At 50.3% G+C, this 19099-nt stretch overlaps 3 protein-coding genes across 5 annotated transcripts in view; 1 reads left to right on the top strand and 2 right to left on the bottom strand.

Moving 5' to 3' along the window:
- Akna (AT-hook transcription factor) overlaps positions 1-1398 on the top strand; it is a 36842-nt gene extending 35444 nt beyond the window's left edge. For both annotated transcript variants that reach the window (XM_021159892.2, XM_029476585.1), the window contains exon 22: positions 239-1398. In XM_021159892.2, the coding sequence (XP_021015551.1) occupies positions 239-488 (250 nt within the window). In that variant the 3' untranslated portion in view covers positions 489-1398. The remainder of the gene's footprint in view (positions 1-238) is intronic.
- Positions 1399-2657: 1259 nt separating this feature from the next.
- Positions 2658-12217, bottom strand: LOC110292667 (alpha-1-acid glycoprotein 1). Of its 2 annotated transcripts, none has more exons than XM_021160144.1 (6): positions 12098-12217; positions 5402-5544; positions 5124-5194; positions 4466-4573; positions 4226-4329; positions 2658-2847 (listed from the first exon to the last, which is right to left on the bottom strand). In XM_021160144.1, the coding sequence occupies exons 1-6, from the start codon at positions 12215-12217 to the stop codon at positions 2767-2769; spliced, it is 627 nt and encodes a 208-aa protein (XP_021015803.1). In that variant the 3' UTR covers positions 2658-2766. The 2 variants fall into 2 exon arrangements, with proteins under 2 accessions (XP_021015803.1, XP_021015804.1); XM_021160145.1 differs by lacking the exons at positions 2658-2847; positions 4226-4329; positions 4466-4573; positions 5124-5194; positions 5402-5544 and adding exons at positions 8970-9050; positions 10462-10565; positions 10701-10808; positions 11357-11427; positions 11627-11765 and having other exon boundaries at positions 12100-12217.
- Positions 12218-14470: 2253 nt separating this feature from the next.
- LOC110292655 (alpha-1-acid glycoprotein 8-like) lies at positions 14471-17941 on the bottom strand. Its single transcript, XM_021160121.2, has 6 exons — positions 17749-17941; positions 17263-17405; positions 16986-17056; positions 16327-16434; positions 16088-16191; positions 14471-14665 (listed from the first exon to the last, which is right to left on the bottom strand). The coding sequence occupies exons 1-6, from the start codon at positions 17920-17922 to the stop codon at positions 14585-14587; spliced, it is 681 nt and encodes a 226-aa protein (XP_021015780.1). The 5' UTR covers positions 17923-17941; the 3' UTR covers positions 14471-14584.
- Positions 17942-19099: the final 1158 nt, after the last annotated feature.

Here is a 19099-nt window from a genome sequence, read left to right as displayed (position 1 = left end):
AGTGTACACGTAAGGGGGTCTGATTGCTATGTCAGAGGCTGGTATGAACTAGTCATGCCTACACCTGCTCCAGGGCAAGCACTCACACATATACTCTCCTTCATCCCTCCCAAGTTTGTTTCTCCACACTGGCCTTGGACAGGAGAGGAAAGAGCAGGGTGTACAGTAGACATAGAACCCATAGCTGGTGGCTTTGCCTGACCCTTGCCAGATCGTATGTTCTTCCTTCTCTCCCCAGGTACTATGCAGCCCCAGCACCTACCTCAGCCCAGACAGCTTCCCCGCAGCCTGCTCGGGGACCTCGAGGACCTCGGAGAACCCGGCACTCAGTCCAACTGGGTCTGAATGACCTGGAGGAGCTGCAGGCCGCACTCAGAGAGGCTGCACAGGCTGCTGAGAACGTTCGCTCCACCACCCGCCAGCTGAGCCGCTCCCTGTCTGCGGACCTGCGCCATGCTCGTAGCCTGCGAGGCTCCTGCCTTTTCTGACTCCCTGGAGACTCTGAGACTAAGTAGGCAGGCAGTCGCTGTTGTTTCCCACTCAACAGTCTCCTGGTACCACTGATGGCTGGAAGATGTCACGTTCCCTTCCCCAGGAGTGCCACCTGATTTATGTGGCATATTTAAAATGGAGAGACATTAGCCTGGTCAGGAGTGGATGAATGTCTGGGGGCCAGCTCTGTCTAACAGGTGTAGTGATCATGGCTCCCTCTGTCGAGTCAGAGTCGCTGAGACTCCTCCTGCCGATGTGCTTCTGCAGCTAATAATGTGGCTCTTACTGGACAGAATGTCTTTACACGGGGGAGCTAACTTGGGCTTGGACCCGTCTCAGAAGGCCAGAGAGGAAAAGAAAAGTCTAGGGTCTCTGAAGCATTTTGGGCACTGCCTGTGATAGCTACTCTGAGGCAGGCATTGTCAGGGAGAAGAACTAGTTGGGGAGTTTGTTCCTAGTAACTAGTGGGCAGGGGTAGTACTTGGGGACCCGTTAATGTCTTGGGGCTGAGGCCTCATATGACACACACCCAGCTCTTGTGTGGTTACAGAAGTTTTTCCCATGAGCTCACAGGGTGGAAGCTGCTCATGTAGGCCAGGAAGCACCCAGCAGCCTCAGACACACCCACTATGTCTTTGGCATCCACTTAGGACCAAGCTACTTTGCCAGGCCCTGGTCTGAAGCTGAGAGACCAGGCTGGTACCTGTTTCCCTGTCCCATAGCAGAGTGACCTCAACATTTCGGGGATGTGTGTGTGTGTGTGTGTGTGTGTGTGTGTGTGTGTGTGTGTGTTATCACAGATTGTTTATATATTGGAGGCATTTTTTAAAAATCTATTTTTGTTATAAAACAAATGAAGGAAAATAAATAATGAACTTAAAAACGGGCAAAGAAATCCCCAAAGCTTCCTGTGGCTGTGCTGTGTATCCAGAGCCTGTGGATTCTAAGGGCGAGGGTGCAGGCAGGGAGTGGACACCAGCTAAGGTCTCCCCCAGGGTACTTGCTGCATACCATTCCAGAGTCTGCCCAACCTTCTGCTCACATCTGCCTCCCCTGCTTCTCCTGTCCTTTGCCTGCAGAGGCCAGATGAGCAAGGCCTGTGTGAATTCTCAGATCAGAAACAGTGGGAGACACTCAGCAGGAAGTGTGTGACAAAACCCCAGGCCAGAGTCTCCTTCCAGAGACTTCCATAGCACCCTATGCCTGTGGCCAGCTTGACTCTGGGCATGCGTGTGGCCATGACTGTGATTCACTCTGCCCCAGTGCATTGACAGACAGAGCAGGGCGCTGCATCCGGTGCCTTTCCTGGTTCTGTGACAAAATAACTGAAAAAAGCTAATGATGGTGGGCTCATAGGTGAGGAGGGACACAGTCCACCATGACACACTGCATCCAGTCGGGNCAGCCATAAGCTTAGCAGGCAGAGATGATTTGTGGGTGCTCAGATTGTTTTCTGCTTTTGGTCAAGTGGGGGATCCCACCCCGAGGAATGTCACTGCCTACAGTCAGGGTGGTGGCTCTCTCTGGAAATGTCCTCACAGACACACATGGAGTACATTCCCTAGGGGACTGCCAATCCAGTCAAGTGTAAAGATGATCTCAGACCCTGTCTTTGCCACAGAGTGGACTGTGCCTCAGGAACTCCGGTCACAATTGTGCAATCGATGTCAGCTGGCCTCTAGGGAAGCAGTGTCATCTCACAGTGTCCCCCATTGGCACCCTGAGGAGTCTTCATGGGGACATCCAGATCCTCTAGCTGAGGCCTAAGTCTACCATGTCGCCTAGCCTTGGCCTTTTATACTGTGACCCTGTTAGCATTGACATGAACCTTCCTCCCTCCCCAGTCACCTCCCTTCCAGTGATTAGAGTGGCCCCTCTGAAGTGAAGGCCCTGTGACAGTAACTGTGCACCTTTGTTCCCCTCCCCCTCTCACTGCTGCTTGGGTCTCCTGCCTTGTGTTCCCCAACTGTGCCCTCAAGTGTTTGATGATTCTAGCAAGAGCATCAGGTTCTGACAGTACTTTCTAGCCTGACTCAGATGCCCCTTCTAGGAAGCCCTCTTAGATTCCCTGGGCAGGGCTTCTTGGACTTAGCTAAGGCTCCACTCAGGACTCTCCACGAAGGGAGGGAGGGAGGGAGGAAAAGGAAGGGAACAAAGAAATGATATTGACTGTGTCAGCAAACCTTTATTGTTGCAGAGACAGAATCAAAGTGCACAGGAGGGGGTGGGGTTTGGTGAGCCTGGGGACAGCCCATGGAGTTCAGAGAGCTGAGTTCATGCCTGGCCTTCCTCAGGATCTTTCTTGGTCTCCTTCTCCAGCTCAAGCTGCTTCTTCTCCTGCTGACCACACTTATCCTGGAAGATATCAGGGAGGAGAGCAGAGTGAGTAAGCCAGGGCTGGTGGCACACACCAGGGTTGGGGAATACTGAGGCAGGAGGATTGCTACGAGTTGCAGCAGGGTAGCCTGGGCTGCAAGGTTAGATGCAAAAACAAAACAAAATAGAACAAACAAGCAGAACAAAAAACCTGGCAAAATATGTAAGCTCTGAAGTCGATCATCAGAGTCCGTGAGAAAATGGCTGGAGTGGACTCTGCCCACAGTTGTCCTCTGACATCCACATACAACTTATGACAAGCTTGTACACACACACACACACACACACACACTAGCTATGAGCACATTTCTAAAGGGGGGACACACAGAGGTTGGCCAGAAAGGGCAGGGTTGTGTCAGCAAGCTGTACCTTGGCTCCCCTGCAGAGACAGGACTGTTGTTCTCAGCCTTCCTAATGATGGGAAGCTTTAACACGGTTTCTTGTGTTGTGGTGACCCCCAACCAGGTTTTCATTGCTCCTTCATAACTGTGATTAGGCTACTGTTATAAATCTTAAGTATGTGACATGCAGGACATCTGACATACAGGTTGAGACCCATCCTTGAGAACCACTAGTCTAGGGTAAGTCGTTCCTCATCTCTGAGCTCCGGCTTATTCACCCCATTGAATGCAAACAGAATACTGCAAACGGGAGGCATTTTCTGAATACTTGTGTCCACAGGTGCAGGGTGAGTCTACTGGCCCCACTGGTTGGGGGGGGGGTGGTGAGGAAGTCATGCTGTGAAATGGCTAAATGGCAGTGTCTGTATGCAGGCACCTCCCCCGGGGAATCCTGGGGCTGGTGATGCCAGGAAAGGCTCAGGTGACCAGAGAATGGAGTCACAAAAGTATTGCGTATCTTGAACTACATGCAAGCTGATTGGTTGATCCCATGGCTTTACCAGGGTGAAAGCCAAAGCTGATTTGGCCTCTCCTTCAGCACAAGGTTAGACAGAATATCAAGAGGTTTCTGCATGGGTCATCCCCGCCTATGATCGGGCTTGTTGGAGTTGGGGTGGCATGGAAACTTCAATCACGACTCCTGCTTGGATAGGCAGTGAATATGAAGGGAGAAACCTGGCACCCTGGCACTGGCTGTTCCCTCAGTGACCCCTCCTGGTCTTCTCTTATCCTCCACCAGCTTTCCAGGATCTCCTACTTAACCTCACCCATCTGAGGCTCACTGCCCATCTAGGATCTCTGTGAATCTCAGCTCTCACAGTAGGCAGGAGAGTTCTTAACAGCAAGATACCTGCCTCGCTGAGCTGCCTTAACCAGAGGCTTGCCCTCTCTGAGCCTCTAGAGTCACTGACAATGGGAGCACTGCTGGGGTGGTAACATACAGCCTCCTCATTTACCTTTTTCCAGTCGACAAATATGATTTCTGATTCATCCATGCCCACGTGTTTGACAGCCTTCTGGAATACTTCCCGCAGCTCCGGGGTGATATCTGGCCTTTTGGCTGCAATGGAGAATGTATCCAGGATTGTGCTGGGTAACGGTCCAGCAGATGGGAAGCCAGGTAGGGATGTGGGATGTGGGTGGACGATCAAGAGTAAGGCCAGTGGAGCTGGGGACCAGGTCTGGGAGGACCCTACCATTGAGGGACAGTCCCCGTTTCTTCTCATCCTTCAGGTCAAAGGCAAGCATGAAGGCCCCATGTTTCCTCAGCACTATCAGGTCTGCAAAGATTTTTACTCCTCCTACTGCAGGATGAAGGGCTTTGTGAGTCACTAGAATGATGCTGTGGTCCCCATCCCCAAGGGGAAGAAGCAAATAGCTATGGGCAAGTGCCTGGGGCTCCCTGTGGCTGCCATGTGCTCAGCCTCTGTTGGATGCAAGCCTCACTTCCCATTCTTTATAAGTATGGAATGGCTGGGCCCTTGGTGGTGTGGTGGTGGGGCATAGTTAACACTTCCCCTTAAACATCAAAACATCTGCTTAGGGACAATTAAAACTTAAGAGTATGTAATCTGGCCCACCAGTATTCAGTTGCCCTCCCCCCATTCTGTCCCTAGTGACCTGGGGATTTGGCTGAAGTCACTGGTTTCCCAACCCATGGGTTACCCCTCTGAGCTCACAAGGGGTCATAAAGAATGGTCAAAGCAAGTCTGTCCTGGCAGCTGGACTCCAGTGTGAAATCTCCTTCCACTTCCAAGCCTCAGAGAGTGACTTCACAGACCTAACTCCCCTGTTCTGCTGCCCTCTTGTACCCTTGCAATACGCTCCCAGAAAGCCGTGAGTTCACACCCTTACCATACTTGGAGAGGGTCCCATTCTCTCTCTGGATTCCTAGATGTGTAGAGTTATAGACACAGTGGTCATCTCTAAAAAGCAAAGAGAGAGTGGACAACTGATGGAGAGGTGAACTGACTAAACCGGGGTGGGGAGTGGGCAAGGGGCAGGTAGACAAGAAAGCTGTCCCCATTCCAGAAGGTGGGTGGGGAGGCCAGGCAGATCCAGTTTGCTCAGGTCTCTAGGCATCTGGGAATGGATACCAGGGCCAAGGTGGGCTGGCTGTTACAAGGACTCACATGGTGTGATACTCTCGAAGCTCCATCGTGTCATTTATCAAGTTGGGGGTAATGTTAAAAAATACCATCTGCATCTTTTGAATTTCCTGCCGGTAATCAGGGTTTAGGACAGCCGCACCAATGAAAAACCATTTGTCAGAGAGCTGGGGAGAAGCAGGCACACAGATGAGCAGGGCTTGTAGTATGAACATTGGCAGTCAGCTGTGCTGTGGGGCAAGCAAACAATGGCTTCTGAACCAAACCTGGGAAGACTGAAGCTCCAATGGGCAACTCAAAAACCAGCCATCCTACTGCTCTGTCCCCTGCTGAGAGACCTCAGTGATGCTTCTGGGTTTGGAGGCAGGGGGATGCCACCAGGGTCTCCAGGAGAGGAAAGGGCAGTACCAGGAGTCCAGAGATGAGCACAGACATCAGGGATGGGAAAGCCCAGAAGAAAGAGTATCCTCCTTAAGTGCTCACGTCCAAGCCCTGGAGCTTCAGTTGCCATTGGGCTTTTATAACAGAATGTGGGGAGGGCATGGGACTGCAGCCAGGGCCTCTAGAGCCCTGGCACAATCTCCCCAGCACTTGGGAAATGTCTTGCGCAAAATGTTCCCTCAAGCCAGCTTTGTGCAGCTCCCTCAGCCAGCCGGCCCCGACACAGGCTCCTGACCTACACCAGAGTGGCTGATTCATGGTCAAGGTGGATACTGGGCTAGCCTGATAATACTTAGATCCCAGTCATGGGTCCCATATCTGTCTTATCCCATGAAGCTGCCTAGCAGGAGTGAGACCTATTCTATTTATCACCCCAAGGGGACTATGAAGGGGTCCCTGGTCAGGGTTCATAGTGAACTTAGAAGTCACTTAGGGGCTCAAGTTAAGGTCCAAGGACAAAGATGGATTAGTTTCCAAAGGAGTGTGATGTTCCTGGGGACCCCTACGCAGCCTAGAGGCAGCCAAATGCCCAAAAAAGAGGGATGAATCTGAGTTGAAAATGTAGTGCAGCAAAGCTCCCTGTATCTACAGCAGGAAAGGATCTGTCTAGAATAGTGTGTGCCCAATCCAGGGTCTGTGCACAGCAACCAGTCAATATCTGGTTCTGGTTCCTGCTTGATAGATATAGCCTGATTTTTGTCTACATAATGAACACTCTCGAAATGTATTGCTAGGGACAGGCCTGGTGACTCTCACTGAGGCTCGGAGTCATTGCTAGGAGCTTGAGATCACCGTGAGCTCTTTCAAAACATCAAAAGCACCAAACATATGAGAACACGCTCACAGTTGAGTAATCTACTTCCTGTGTCCTCCACAATTTCTCATGTTTCTGTGTATTCAGGGTTTTTGTTTTAATGATAAATAATTGTCATTCACTTACTGTGTTCTAATTTCACGAGAACCTTCTTTTATCCTGTGGCATTTTGTACTTTATGCTTCCCCTCTTTATAAGTGTCAGAGCAACATATTGCCTTTAAAAATTAGTCTACCAACAGAAAGGAAAACAAAACATGAGTCACCTCCAGTATCATGTGTGTAAATGTTTCTAATGGCATTATTCAAAGTAGCCACAAACTCCAAGCTCTTAAGTGCCTACCACCAGGAAAATGAGAAATGGGTTGTGACATTTCATGCAAGCATGGTGTTGCTTAGCAACGGAGAGAAATGAACGACTGATAGATTTGACCATACAAATGCAGCTCGACAACATTATTGCCAGCAGATCGCCCAGAGGTGGGGTTGTGTGAGCCTGTTTACAGGGCGTTCTAGAGGATCCAGACTAATTGTAATGATATTAATCAAGTCAGTGACAGTGATCACCTAGGGCAAAAGGAAGGGGCCACAGATGGTCCTGAGAGCCCCCTGCCGTGGAGTGGGCTGTACAGGGCCTAGGAGAACTTGCTGAGCTGGAGACGCAAAACATATGTGTTTTGTTGTATTTATACAGTCTTAAGAAAGTTTCTCTCTTCCCAGAGGAGAAACAGCATAACCATGAGGAGCCCAAAAGCACCAATGATATATGTTCTGTCCCAAGTTAGCAGTGCGCCAGAAGTCATAATCTCTCTGTTTGTGCCTCTTTGTCACTGTTATGTCTCTTACACACAGGCGCACACGTACACGTGCACATAAACATATTTGCACACACTGGCAGATATAAATATCTATTTTTGTTATAAAAGCAAATGACGGAAAATAATAAACTTAAGAAACGGATTAGATATCCCCAAAGCTTCCTGTGGCTGTGCTGTGCATCCAGAGCCTGTGGATTCTAAGGGCGAGGGTGCAGGCAGGGAGTGGACACCAGCTAAGGTCTCCCCAGGGTACTTGCTGCATACCATTCCAGAGTCTGCCCAGGCTTCTGCTCACATCTGCCTCCCCTGCTTCTCCTGTCCTTTGCCTGCAGAGGCCAGATGAGCAAGGCCTGTGTGAATTCCCAGGCCAGAAACAGTGGGAGACACTCAGCAGGAAGTGTGTGACAAAGCCCCAGGCTAGAGTTTCCTTGCAGAGACTTCCATGGCACCCTATGCCTGTGGCCAGCTTGACTCTGGGCATGTATGTGACAGTGACTGTGATTCATTCTGCCCCAGTGCATTGACAGACAGAGCAGGGTACCTTTCCTGGTTCTGTGACAAAATAACTGAAAAAAGCTAATGATGGTGGGCTCATAGGTGAGGAGGGACACAGTCCACCATGACACACTGCATCCAGTCGGGACAGCCATAAGCTTAGCAGGCAGAGATGATCTGTGGGTGCTCAGCTTGTTTTCTGCTTTTGGTTAAGTGGGGGACCCCAGCCCGAGGAATGTCTCTGCCTACAGTCAGGGTGGCGGCTCTCTGGAAATTTCCTCATAGACACACACAGTACATCCCCTAGGGGACTGCTAATCCAGTCAAGTATAAAGATAATCTCAGACCCTGTCTTTGCCACCAAGTGGACTGTGCCTCAGGAACTCCGGTCACAATTGTGCAATCGATGTCAGCTGGCCTCTAGGGAAGCAGTGTCATCTCACAGTGTCCCCCATGGGCACCCTGAGTAGTCTTCATGGAGACTTCCAGGCCCTTTAACCAAGGCCTAAGTATACCAAGTCACCTAGCCTTAGCCTTTTAAAGCTTGAAAGCATTTAAAGCATTTACATGAACCCTCCTGTCTCCCAAGTCACCTGTCTTGTAGTGATTAGAGTGGCACTTCTGAAGTGAAGGCACCTGTGACAGGAACTGGACACCTGCGTTCCCCACACCTTCTCACTGTTGTTTGGGACTCCTGCCTTGTCTTCCCCATCCATGCCCTAAAGTGTTTGGGGATTCTAGCAAGAACATCGGGTTCTGTCAGTTCATTCTACCCTGATTCAGATGCCCCTTCCAGGAAGCCCTCTCAGATTCCCTGGGCAGGGTTTATTGGACTTAGCTAAGGCTCCACTCAAGACTCTCCACGAAGGGAGGGAGGGAGGGAGGGAGGAAAAAGAAGGGAGCAAAGAAATGATATTGACAGTGTCAGCAAACCTTTATTCTTACAGAAACAGAATCAAAGTGCACAGGAGGGGGTAGGGTGTGGTGCACATGGGGGACAGCCCAAGGAGACCAGAGAGCTGAGTTCATGCCTGGCCTTCCTCAGGATCTTTCTTGGTCTCCTTCTCCAGCTTAAGCTGCTTCTTTTCCTGTTCACTGCACCTGTCCTGGAAGATATCAAGGAGGAGAGCAGAGTGAGTAAGCCAGGGCTGGTGGCACACACCAGGGTTGGTGAATACAGAGGCAGGGGGATTGCTATGAGTTGCAGTAGGGTAGCCTAGGCTGCAAGGTTAGATGCAAAAACAAAACAAAACAGAACAAACAGGACAGAACAAAACAACTGGCATGGTAGGTAAGCCTGAGGGGCAGCTTGAAGTCAACCCAGCCTTAACCAAAGCCCATGAGAGAATGATAGAAGAGGACATAGCCCACAGGCGTCCTCTCACATCCACACATGTCTTATAGCATGCTTGTTTACCCACACAGTCACACATGCACACACACTAGCTATGAATACACCTATTGTAAGGTGGGTTGGGGGAAGTACTGTTGTTGGCCACAGTGGCATGGTAGTGTCAACCAGCTGTACCTTAGGTCTACCATGGCTCCCCTGCAGTGTCAGAACAGTGGTTCTCAGCCTTCCTAATAATGCAAAATTTTAACGCGTTTTCTTGTGTTGTGGTGACCACCGACCATGTTTTCATTGCTACTTCATAACTGTGGTTTGGCTACTAGTATGTGACGTGCAGGACTTCTGACATCTACAGGTTGAGACCCATCCTTGAGAACCACTAGTCTAGGGTAAGTCGTTCCTCATCTCTGAACTCCAGCTTCTTCACCCCATTGAGTGTGAGCAGAACCCCCCAAAGGGCAGGCATTATCTAAACACTTCTGCCCACAGGTGCAGGGTGAGTCTACTGGACCCACTGGTTGTGGGGTGGCGAAGCCATGTTGTGAAATGGCTAAATGGCAGTGTCTGTATGCAGGCACCTCCCCCTGGGAATTTGGGAGCTGGTGATGCCAGGAAAGGCTCAGGTAACTAGAGAATGATGTTACAAAAGTATTTTTGTATCTCGAACTACATGCAAGGTGATCGTTTGATCCCATGGCTTCGCCTGGGTGAAAAACAAAACTGATGTGGCCTCTCCCTCAGCACAAGTGTAGACCGGACATCAAGGAGTCTCAGTGTGGGTCATCCCTGCCTATCAAAGCCATCGGGGTTGCTAGAGTTGGGGTGGCATGGAAGATGTCAATCAAAACTCCTGCTTGGATAGGTAGTGAATATGAAGGGAGAAACCTGGCACCCTGGCACTGGCTGTCCCTCAGTGACCCCTCCTGATCTTCCTCTTATCCTCCACCAGCTTTCCAGGATCTCCTACTTAACCTCACCCACCTCAGGCTCACTGCCCATCTAGGATCTCTGTGAATCTCAGCTCTCACAGAAGGCAGGAGAGTTCTTAACAGCAAGATACCTGCCTCGCTGAGCTGCCTTAACCGGAAGCTTGCCCTCTCTGAGCCTCTAGAGTCACTGACACTGGGAGCACTGCTGAGGTGGTAACATACAGCCTCCTCATTTACCTTTTTCCAGTCAATAAATATGATTTCTGATTCATCCATGCCCACGTGTATGACAGTCTTCTGGAATACTTCCCGCAGCTCCAGGGTCATATCTGGCTTTCTAGCTGCAAGGGAGAAGGGATCCAAGGTTATGCTGGGTAAGGGTCCAGCAGATGGGAGGCCAGGTAGGAATGTGGGATGTGGGTGGGCGACCAAGTGTAAGGCCCAGTTGAGCTGGACTAGGGATGAGAGGACCCTACCACTCAGGGACAGTCCCCGTTTCTTCTCATCCTTCAGGCCAAAGAAAAGCATGATGGCCCCATGTTTCTTTAGCACTATCAGGTGGGCAAGGGCTTCTACTCCTCCTTCTGTAGGAGGAAGGGCTTTGTGAGTCAGTAGAATGATCCTGTAGTCTTATCCCCAAGGGAAGGAAGCACATAGCTATGCATAATCGCCTCGGGATCCCCGAGGCTGCCATGTGCTCAGCCTCTGTTGGATGCAAGCCTCACTTCCCATTCTTTATAAGTATGGAATGGCTGGCCCCTTGGTGGTGTGGTGGTGGGGCATAGTTAACACTTCCCCTTAAACATCAAAACATCTGCTTAGGGACAATTAAAAGCTAACCAGTGTCTGATCTGGCCCACCAGCATTGGGTTGTTCTCCTCCATGCTGTCGCTGGTGACCTGTGGGTGTGGCTAAAGTCACTGGTTTCCCAACCCATGGCTTTCCACTCTGAGGTCACGAAGGGTCATAAAGAATGGTCAAAACAAGTCTGGCCTGGCAGCTGGACTCCAGCTTGAAATCTACTTCCACTTACAAGCCCCAGAGAGTGACTTCACAGACCAAAGTGCCCTGTTCTGCTGTCCCCTCAGAACTGGCAATACCCTCCCAGAAAGCAGTGAGTTCACACCTTCACCATACTTGAAGAGGGTCCCATTCTCTCTCTGGAATCCCAGAAGGTTGGAGTTATAGACACAGTGGTCATCTCTAAAAAGCAAAGAGAGAGTGGACAACCGAGGAAGAGGTGATTTGACTAGCCCAGGGTAGGAAGGGGGCAAGAGGCAAGACAGCTGTCCCCATTCCTGAAAGTGGGTGGGGAGGCCAGGCAGAGCCAGTTTGCTCAGGTCTCTAGGCATCTGGGAGTGGAAGCCAGGGCCAGGGTGGGTTGGATGTTACAAGGACTCACTTGGTATGATACTCTTGAATCTCCATCGAGTCTTCAAGTTGGGGATAAGGTAAAAACATAGTCTGTACCTTTTGAATTTCCTGCCTGTAATCAGGGTTTGAGTCAGCCGCACCAATGAAAATCCATTTGCCAGATAGCCGGGGAGAAGCAGGCACACAGATGAGCAGGGCTTGTAGTGAGGACCTTGACATTCATTCCTGATGAGGGGCAGGCTAGCTATGGCTACTGAACCATACACAGGAAGACTGAAGCTCCAACTCAAAACTCAGCCATCCCACCCCTCTGTCCCCAGCTGAGAGACCTGAGTGATGCTTCTGGGTTTGGAGGCAGGGGAATGCCATCAGGGTCTCCAGGAAAGGGAAGGGCAGTAACAGGAGCCCAGAGATGAACATAGACATCAGGGAAGGGAAAGCCCAGAGCAAAGAATAGCCACCATCAGTGCCCATGTCAAGGTCCCGGACAGGCACTTACCCAGCTCAGGGTCTCATTGTTGATAATAGGTTTGCCTATGTTGATGTTGGCATGTTCTGGGTTCTGAGCTTCCAACAGCAGCAGGAGGCTCAACATCACAAGAACTGTGTGTAGCTCCATGCTGACGGCACTCAGAGGCACCAGTGCTGGGAAGAGATAACTGGTGCCTGGAGGGTGCAGTGACTTTTATAACAGGATGTGGGGAGGGCATGTGACTGCAGCCAGGGGCTGTAGAGCAGTGCCACAAACTCACCAGCACTTGATAAATGTCTTGCCCCAAATGTTCCCTCAAGCCAGGTTTGTGCAGCTCCCTCAGTCAGCTGGCTGTGACACTGGCTTCTGCCCTACACCAGAGTGGCTGATTCATGGTCAAGGTAGGTAAAGGGCTAGCCTGATGATACTTAGGTCCCAGACAGCGGTCCCCTTCCTCTCTTATCCCATGAAGCTGCCTAACAGGAGTGAAACCTACACAATCATCAACTCCACCCCCCCGAAGCGTGATAAGAAGGGGTCCCAGGTCAGGGTTCATAGTGAACATAGAAGACACTTAGGGGCTCAAGTTGAGGGCCAAGAATAAAGATGGATGGTTTTCAAAGGAGTGTGATGTTCCTGCGGACTCCTACCCAGCCCTGAAAGTAGCCAAGTGCCCAAAAGGGGTGAATCTGAGTTGACCATCTATTTCAGCAAAGCTCCCAGTATCTACAGCAGGAAAGGATCTGCCTAGGATAGTGTGTGCCCAACCCAGGGTCTGTGCCCAGCATCCAGTCAATATCTGGTTCTAGTTCCTACCTGATCTTTGTCTACATAATGAACAATCTCTAGAAGTATTGCAGGGACAGGCCTGGTGACTCCCGCTGAGGCACAGAGACATTGCTGGGAGCTTGAGATCACAGTGAGCTGCTTCAAAACATCAATACAGCAAACGTGTTAGAACACGCTCACAGTGTCATGATCTATTTCACTCTGTCCCTTCCTCTCTCTCTCTCTCTCTCTCACACACACACACACACAGAGAAACACACACACACACACACACACTCACACTTGCACCCACTAGCAAATTTAAAAATCTCTTTTTGTTATAAAACAAATGAAGAAAAACAATAAACTTAAGATAGGGAAAAGAAATCCCCAAAGCTTCCTGTGGCTGTGCTGTGTATCCAGAGCCTGTGGATTCTAAAGGTGAGGGTGCAGGCAGGGAAGTGGACATCCAGCTAAGGTCTCCCCCAGGGTACTTGCTGCATACCATTCCAGAGTCTGCCCAGGCTTCTGCTCACATCTGCCTCCCCTGCTTCTCCTGTCCTTTGCCTGCAGAGGCCAGATGAGCAAGGCCTGTGTGAATTCCCAGGCCAGAAACTGGGAGACACTCAGCAGGAAGTGTGTGACAAAGCCCCAGGCCAGAGTCTCCTTCCAGAGACTTCCATAGCACCCTATGCATGTGGCCAGCTTGACTCTGGGCATGCATGTGGCAGCAACTGTGATTCATTCTGCCCCAGTGCATTGACAGACAGAGCAGGGTACCTTTCCTTGTTCTGTGACAAAAAAGCTGACAAAAGCTAATGACAGGGGCCTCCTGTGTGAGGAGGGACACAGTCCACCATGACACACTGCATCCAGTCGGAACAGCCATAAGCTTAGCAGGCAGAGATGATTTGTGTTTGCTCAGCTTGCTTTCTGCTTTTGGTTAAGTGGGGGACCCCAGCCCGAGGAATGGCGCTGCCTACAGTGAGGGTGGCGGCTCTCTTTGGAAATGTTCTCACAGACACACATGGAGTATATCCCCTAGGGGGCTGCCAATCCGGTCAAGTGTAAAGATGATCTCAGACCCTGTCTTTGCCACTGAGTGGACCGTGCCTCAGGAACTCCAGTCACAATTGTGCAATCGATGTCAGCTGGCCTCTAGGGAAGCAGTGTCATCTCACAGTGTCCCCCATGGACACACCGAGGAGTCTTCCTGCGGCCACCCAGACTGTCTATGGCCTAAGTCTACCATGTTGACTAGCCTTTGTTTTTTATACTGTGACCCTGTTAGCATCGACATGAATCTTCTTCCCTTTCATTTACCCCTTCCAGTGATTAGAGTGGCACTTCTGAAGTGAAGGCACCTGTGACAGGAACTGTTTCACCTCTGTTCCCTTCCCCCACTCACTGCTGCTTGGGTCTCCTGCCTTGTGTTCCCCAACTGTGCCCTAGGGATTCTAGGAAGAGCATAGGGTTCTGTCAGTTCCTTCTAGCCTGACTCAGATGCCCCTTCCAGGGAGCCCTCTTAGATTCCCTGGGCAGGGCCTCTTGGACTTTGCTAAGGCTCCACTCAAGACTCTCCACAATGGGAGGGAAAAAGGGAGGGAGGGAGGGATGGAGGGAGCAAAGAAATGATATTGACTGTGTCAGCAAACCTTTATTGTTGCAGAGACAGAATCAAAGTACACAGGAGGGGATGGGGTTTGGTGAGCCTGGGGACAGCCCACAGAGTTCAGAGAGCTGAGTTCATGCCTGGCCTTCCTCCGGATCTTTCTTGGTTTCCTTCCCCAACTCAAGCTGCTGCTTCTCCTGCTGACCACACTTATCCTGGAAGATATCAGGGAAGAGAGCAGAGTGAGTAAGCCAGGGGTGGTAGCACACACCAGGGTTGGGGAAAACCGAGACAGGAGGATTGCTATGAGTTGCAGTAGGGTAGCCTGGATTGCAAGGTTAGATGCAAAAACAAAAGAAAACAGAACAAACAGGTCAGAAGAAAAAAAAAAACTCAGCATGGTAGGTAAGCCTGAGGGGCAGCTTGAAGTCATCCAGCCTTAACCAGAGCCCAGGAGAGAATGGTAGAAGAGGACATAGCCCACAGGTGTCCTCTGACATCTACACATGTCTTATAACATGCTTGTGTACCCACACAGTCACACATGCACACACACTAGCTATGAATACACATATATTAATGGGGGGGGGGAGTACTGTTGTTGGCCACAATGGCATGATAGTGTTGTCAACCAGATGTGTCTTAGATCAACCATGGCTCCCCTGCAGTGTCAGAACAGTGGTTCTCAACCTTCCAAATAATGCAAAACTTTAACACAGTTTCTTGTGTTGTGGTGACCCCCCCAAACATGATTTCATTGCTACTTCATAACTGTACTTATTCTACTTTTATAAATTATAAATATCTGACGTGCAGGACATCTGACATACAGGTTGAGACCCACCATTGAGAACCACTAGTCTAGGGTAAGTTGTTCCTCATCTCTGAGCTCCGGCTTCTTCACCCCATTGAGTGTGAGCAGAATTCCCCAAAGGGCAGGCATTATCTAAACACTTCTGCCAAAGGGGCAGGGTGAGTCTACTGGACCCACTGGTTGGGGGGTGGTGAAGTCATGCTGTGAAATGGCTAAATGGCAGTGTCTATATGCAGGCACCTCCCCCTGGGAATCTGGGAGCTGGTGATGCCAGGAAAGGCTCAGGTGACCAGAGAATGGAGAATGGAGTCACAAAAGTATTGAGTATCTCTTGAACTACATGCAAGCTGATTGGTTGACCCCATGGCTTCGCCTGGTTGAAAGCCTAGGTTGATGTGGCCTCTCCCACCTCACAAGTGTAGACAGAACATCAAGAGGTCTCGGCATGGGTCATCCCTGCTTATCAAGTCATTGGGCTTGCTGGAGTTGGCATGGCATGGAAGATGTCAATCAAAACTCCTGCTTGGATAGGTAGTGCATATGAAGGGCAGGGACAAACCTGGGACCCTGGCACCGGCTGTTCCATCAATGACCACTCCTGGTCTTCCCCTTATCCTCCACCAGCTTTCCAGGATATCTAATAAACCTCACCTGCCCATCTAGGATCTCTGTGAATCTCAGGGGTCACATTAGGCAGTAGTGTTCTTAACAAGATATCTCCCACGCTGAGCTGCCTTAACCAAAAGCTCGCCCTCTCTGAGCCTGTAGGGTCACTGACAATGGGAGCATTGCTGGGGTGGTATTGTACAGGCTCTTCATTTACCTTTTTCCAGTCAACAAATATGATTTCTGATTCATCCATGCCCACGTGTTTGACAGCCTTCTGGAATACTTCCCGCAGCTCCAGGGGGATATCTGGCTTTTTGGCTGCAAATTAGAAGGGAGTATGTTTTGTTGGGTATGTGTCCTGCAGAAGGGTGGCCAGGTAGGGATGTGGGATGTGGGTGGATGACCAGCAGTAAAGCCCAGTGGATTTGGGGACCTCAGCTCTGAGGTGCATACCATAAAGAGACAGTCCCCGTTTCTTCTCATCCTTCAGATCAAAGGCAAGCATAAAGGCCCCATGTTTCTTCAGCACTATCAGGTGGGCAAAGGTTTCTACTCCCCCTTCTGTAGGAGGAAGGCCTTTGTGAGTCACTAGAATGATGCTGTAGTCTTATCCCCAAGAGAAGGAAGAACATAGCTATGGGCAAATGCCTGGGGCTGCCATGTTTTCAGACTCTGCTGGATGCAAGCCTCACTTCTCATTCTTCATAGATATGGAATGGCTGGGGCCTCGGAAAGGTCCCTTGGTATGTGGTGGAGGGGCATAGTTAACACTTTCCCATAAACATTATAACATCTGCTTAGGGACAATTGAAAGCTAAGCAGTGTCTGATCTGGCCCACAAGCATTGGGTTGCCCTTCTCAGTGCTGTCCATGGTGACCTGGGAGTGTGGCTGAAGTCACTGGCTTCCCAGCCCATGGGTGTCCCCTCTAAGTTCACAAAGGATCATAAACAATGGTCAAAGCAAGTCTGGCCTGGCAGCTGGACTCCAGTTTGAAATCTGCTTCCACTTACAAGCCTCAGAGAGAGACTTCACAGACCTCTCTGCCTGGTTCTTCTTCCCCATCAGACCCTGTCAATACCCTTGCAGAAAGCAGTGAGTTCACACCCTCACCATACTTGGAGAAGGTCCCATTCTCTCTCTGGAATCCCAGATGGGTGGAGTTATAGACACACTGGTCACCTCTAGAAAGCAAAGAGAATGTGGAGACCTGAGGACAAGTTGATGTGAACAGACAAGGGAGGGGAGTGGCAAGAGGCAGGTAGACAAGACAGCTGTGCCCATTCCAGAAGGTGGGTGGGGAAGCCAGGAAGAGCTTGTTTGCTCAGGACTCTAGGCATCCAGGGATGGAGGCCAGGGCCAGGGTGGGCTGGCTGTTACAAGGACTCACATGGTCAGAGACTCCCGAAGCTTTATCATGTCATTCATCAAGTTGGGGGTAAGGTAAAAAAACACTGTCAGCGTCCTTTGCATTGCCTGATGGTACTTGGGGTTTCGGAAAGCTGCACCCATGAAAAACCATTTGTCAGAGAGCTGGGGAGAAGCAGGCACACAGATGAGCAGGGCTTGTAGTATGAACATTGGTAGTCGACAGTAATGAGGGGCAAGCAAGCAATGGCTTCTGAAACATACATGGGAAGACTGAAGCTCCAATGGGCAACTCAAAACTCAGCCATGCTACTGCTCTGTCCCCTGCTGAGAGACCTCAGAGTGATGCTTCTGGGTTTGGAGGCAGGGGGATGCCACCAGGGTATCCAGGAGAAGAAAGGGTGGTACCAGGAGCCCAGAGATGAAAACAGACATCAGAGAAAGGAAAGCCCAGAGTAAAGAGTAGCCTCCAACAGTGCTCAGGTCTAGGCCCTGGGCAGGCACTTACCCAGGTCAGGGTCTCATTAGTGATAGGTTCGCCTATAGTGATGTTGATAGATTCTGAGCTGGATGGATTCTGGATGTTCTGGATTCTGAGCTGGATGGATTCTGGATGTTCTGGATTCTGAGCTTCCAACAGTGGCAGGAGGCTCAACATGACAAGAACCGTTAACAGCACCATGCTGAGGGCACTCAGAGGCACCAGGCCTGGGAAGAGATAACTGGTGCCTGGAGGGTGCAGTGGCTTTTATAAACAGGATGTGGGGAGGGCATGGGACTGCAGCCAGGGGCTGTAGAGCCATGGCACAATCTCCCCAGCACTTGGGAAATGTCTTGCACAAAATGTTCCCTCAAGCCAGGTTTGTGCAGATCCCTCAGCCTGCTGGCCTTTACACAGGCTCCTGCCCTCCACCAGAGTGGCTGATTCATGGTCAAGGTGGCTACAGGGCTAGCCTGATGATACTTAGGTCCTGGACAGGGGTCCCATTTTTCTCTTATCCCATGAAGCTGACTAGCAGGAGTGAAACCTACACATACATCAACCTCCCAAGGGTGCTATGAATGGGTCCCAGGTCAGAGTTAATAGTGAACTTAGAAGACACTTAGGGGCTCAAGTTGAGGGCCAAAAACAAAGACGGATTAAGTTTCAAAGAAGTGTGATGTTCCTGGTGACCCCTACCAGCCTAGAGGCAGCCAAATGCCCAACAAAGTGTTGTGAATTTGAGCAGCACACTGAGTTCAGCAAAGCTCCCAGTATCTACAGCAGGAAAGGATCTGCCTAGCGTAGTGTATGTCCAATCCAGGATCTGTGACCAGCATGCAGTCAATATCTGGTTCTAGTTCCTGCCTGATCTTTGTCTACATAATGAACACTCTGGAAAAGTATTGCAGGGACAGGCCTGGTGACTCCCGCTGAGGCACAGAGACATTGCTGGGAGCTTGAGATTACAGTGAGCTGCTTCAAAACATCAATAGCAGCAAACGTGTTAGAACACGCTCACAGTGTCGTGATCTATTTCACTAACACACACACATATACTCACACACTCACATTCTGGCAAACTTAAAAATCTATTTTTGTTATAAGAGCTAATGAAGAAAAATGATTAACTTAAGAAAGGGAAAAGAAGGAGCCAGGCATGGTGGCACACGCCTTTAATCCCAGCACTCAGAAGGCAGAAGCAGGAGGATTTCTGAGTTCTAGGCTAGCATGGTCTACAAAGTGAGTTCCAGGACAGCCAGGGCTATACAGAGAAACCCTGAAGCTGGAAAGAACCCAGATGCCCCTCAACAGAGGAATGGATACAGAAATTATGGTACATTTACACAATGGAGTACTACTCAGCTATTAAAAAGAA

Source organism: Mus caroli, chromosome 4 (genome assembly GCF_900094665.2).
Source record: "Mus caroli chromosome 4, CAROLI_EIJ_v1.1, whole genome shotgun sequence".
Lineage (NCBI taxonomy): Eukaryota > Metazoa > Chordata > Mammalia > Rodentia > Muridae > Mus > Mus caroli.
This window is presented reverse-complemented; position numbering and strand designations above follow the sequence as displayed.

Bases quoted from the DNA above. Each gene is read 5' to 3' on its own strand.
- LOC110292667 (XM_021160144.1), bottom strand. From the start codon at position 12,217: ATGGAGCTACACACAGTTCTTGTGATGTTGAGCCTCCTGCTGCTGTTG. The intron at 5,195-5,401 runs GTGAGTCCTTGT...TTTGCTTTTTAG, and splicing joins CTTCGAGAGTATCACACCAT to AGATGACCACTGTGTCTATA. The intron at 4,574-5,123 runs GTAAGGGTGTGA...TTCATCCTGCAG, and splicing joins TGGGACCCTCTCCAAGTATG to TAGGAGGAGTAAAAATCTTT.
- LOC110292655 (XM_021160121.2), bottom strand. From the start codon at position 17,922: ATGGTGCTGTTAACGGTTCTTGTCATGTTGAGCCTCCTGCCACTGTTG. The intron at 17,057-17,262 runs GTGAGTCCTTGT...TTTGCTTTCTAG, and splicing joins CTTCGGGAGTCTCTGACCAT to AGGTGACCAGTGTGTCTATA. The intron at 16,192-16,326 runs GTATGCACCTCA...TCTAATTTGCAG, and splicing joins ACGGGGACTGTCTCTTTATG to CCAAAAAGCCAGATATCCCC.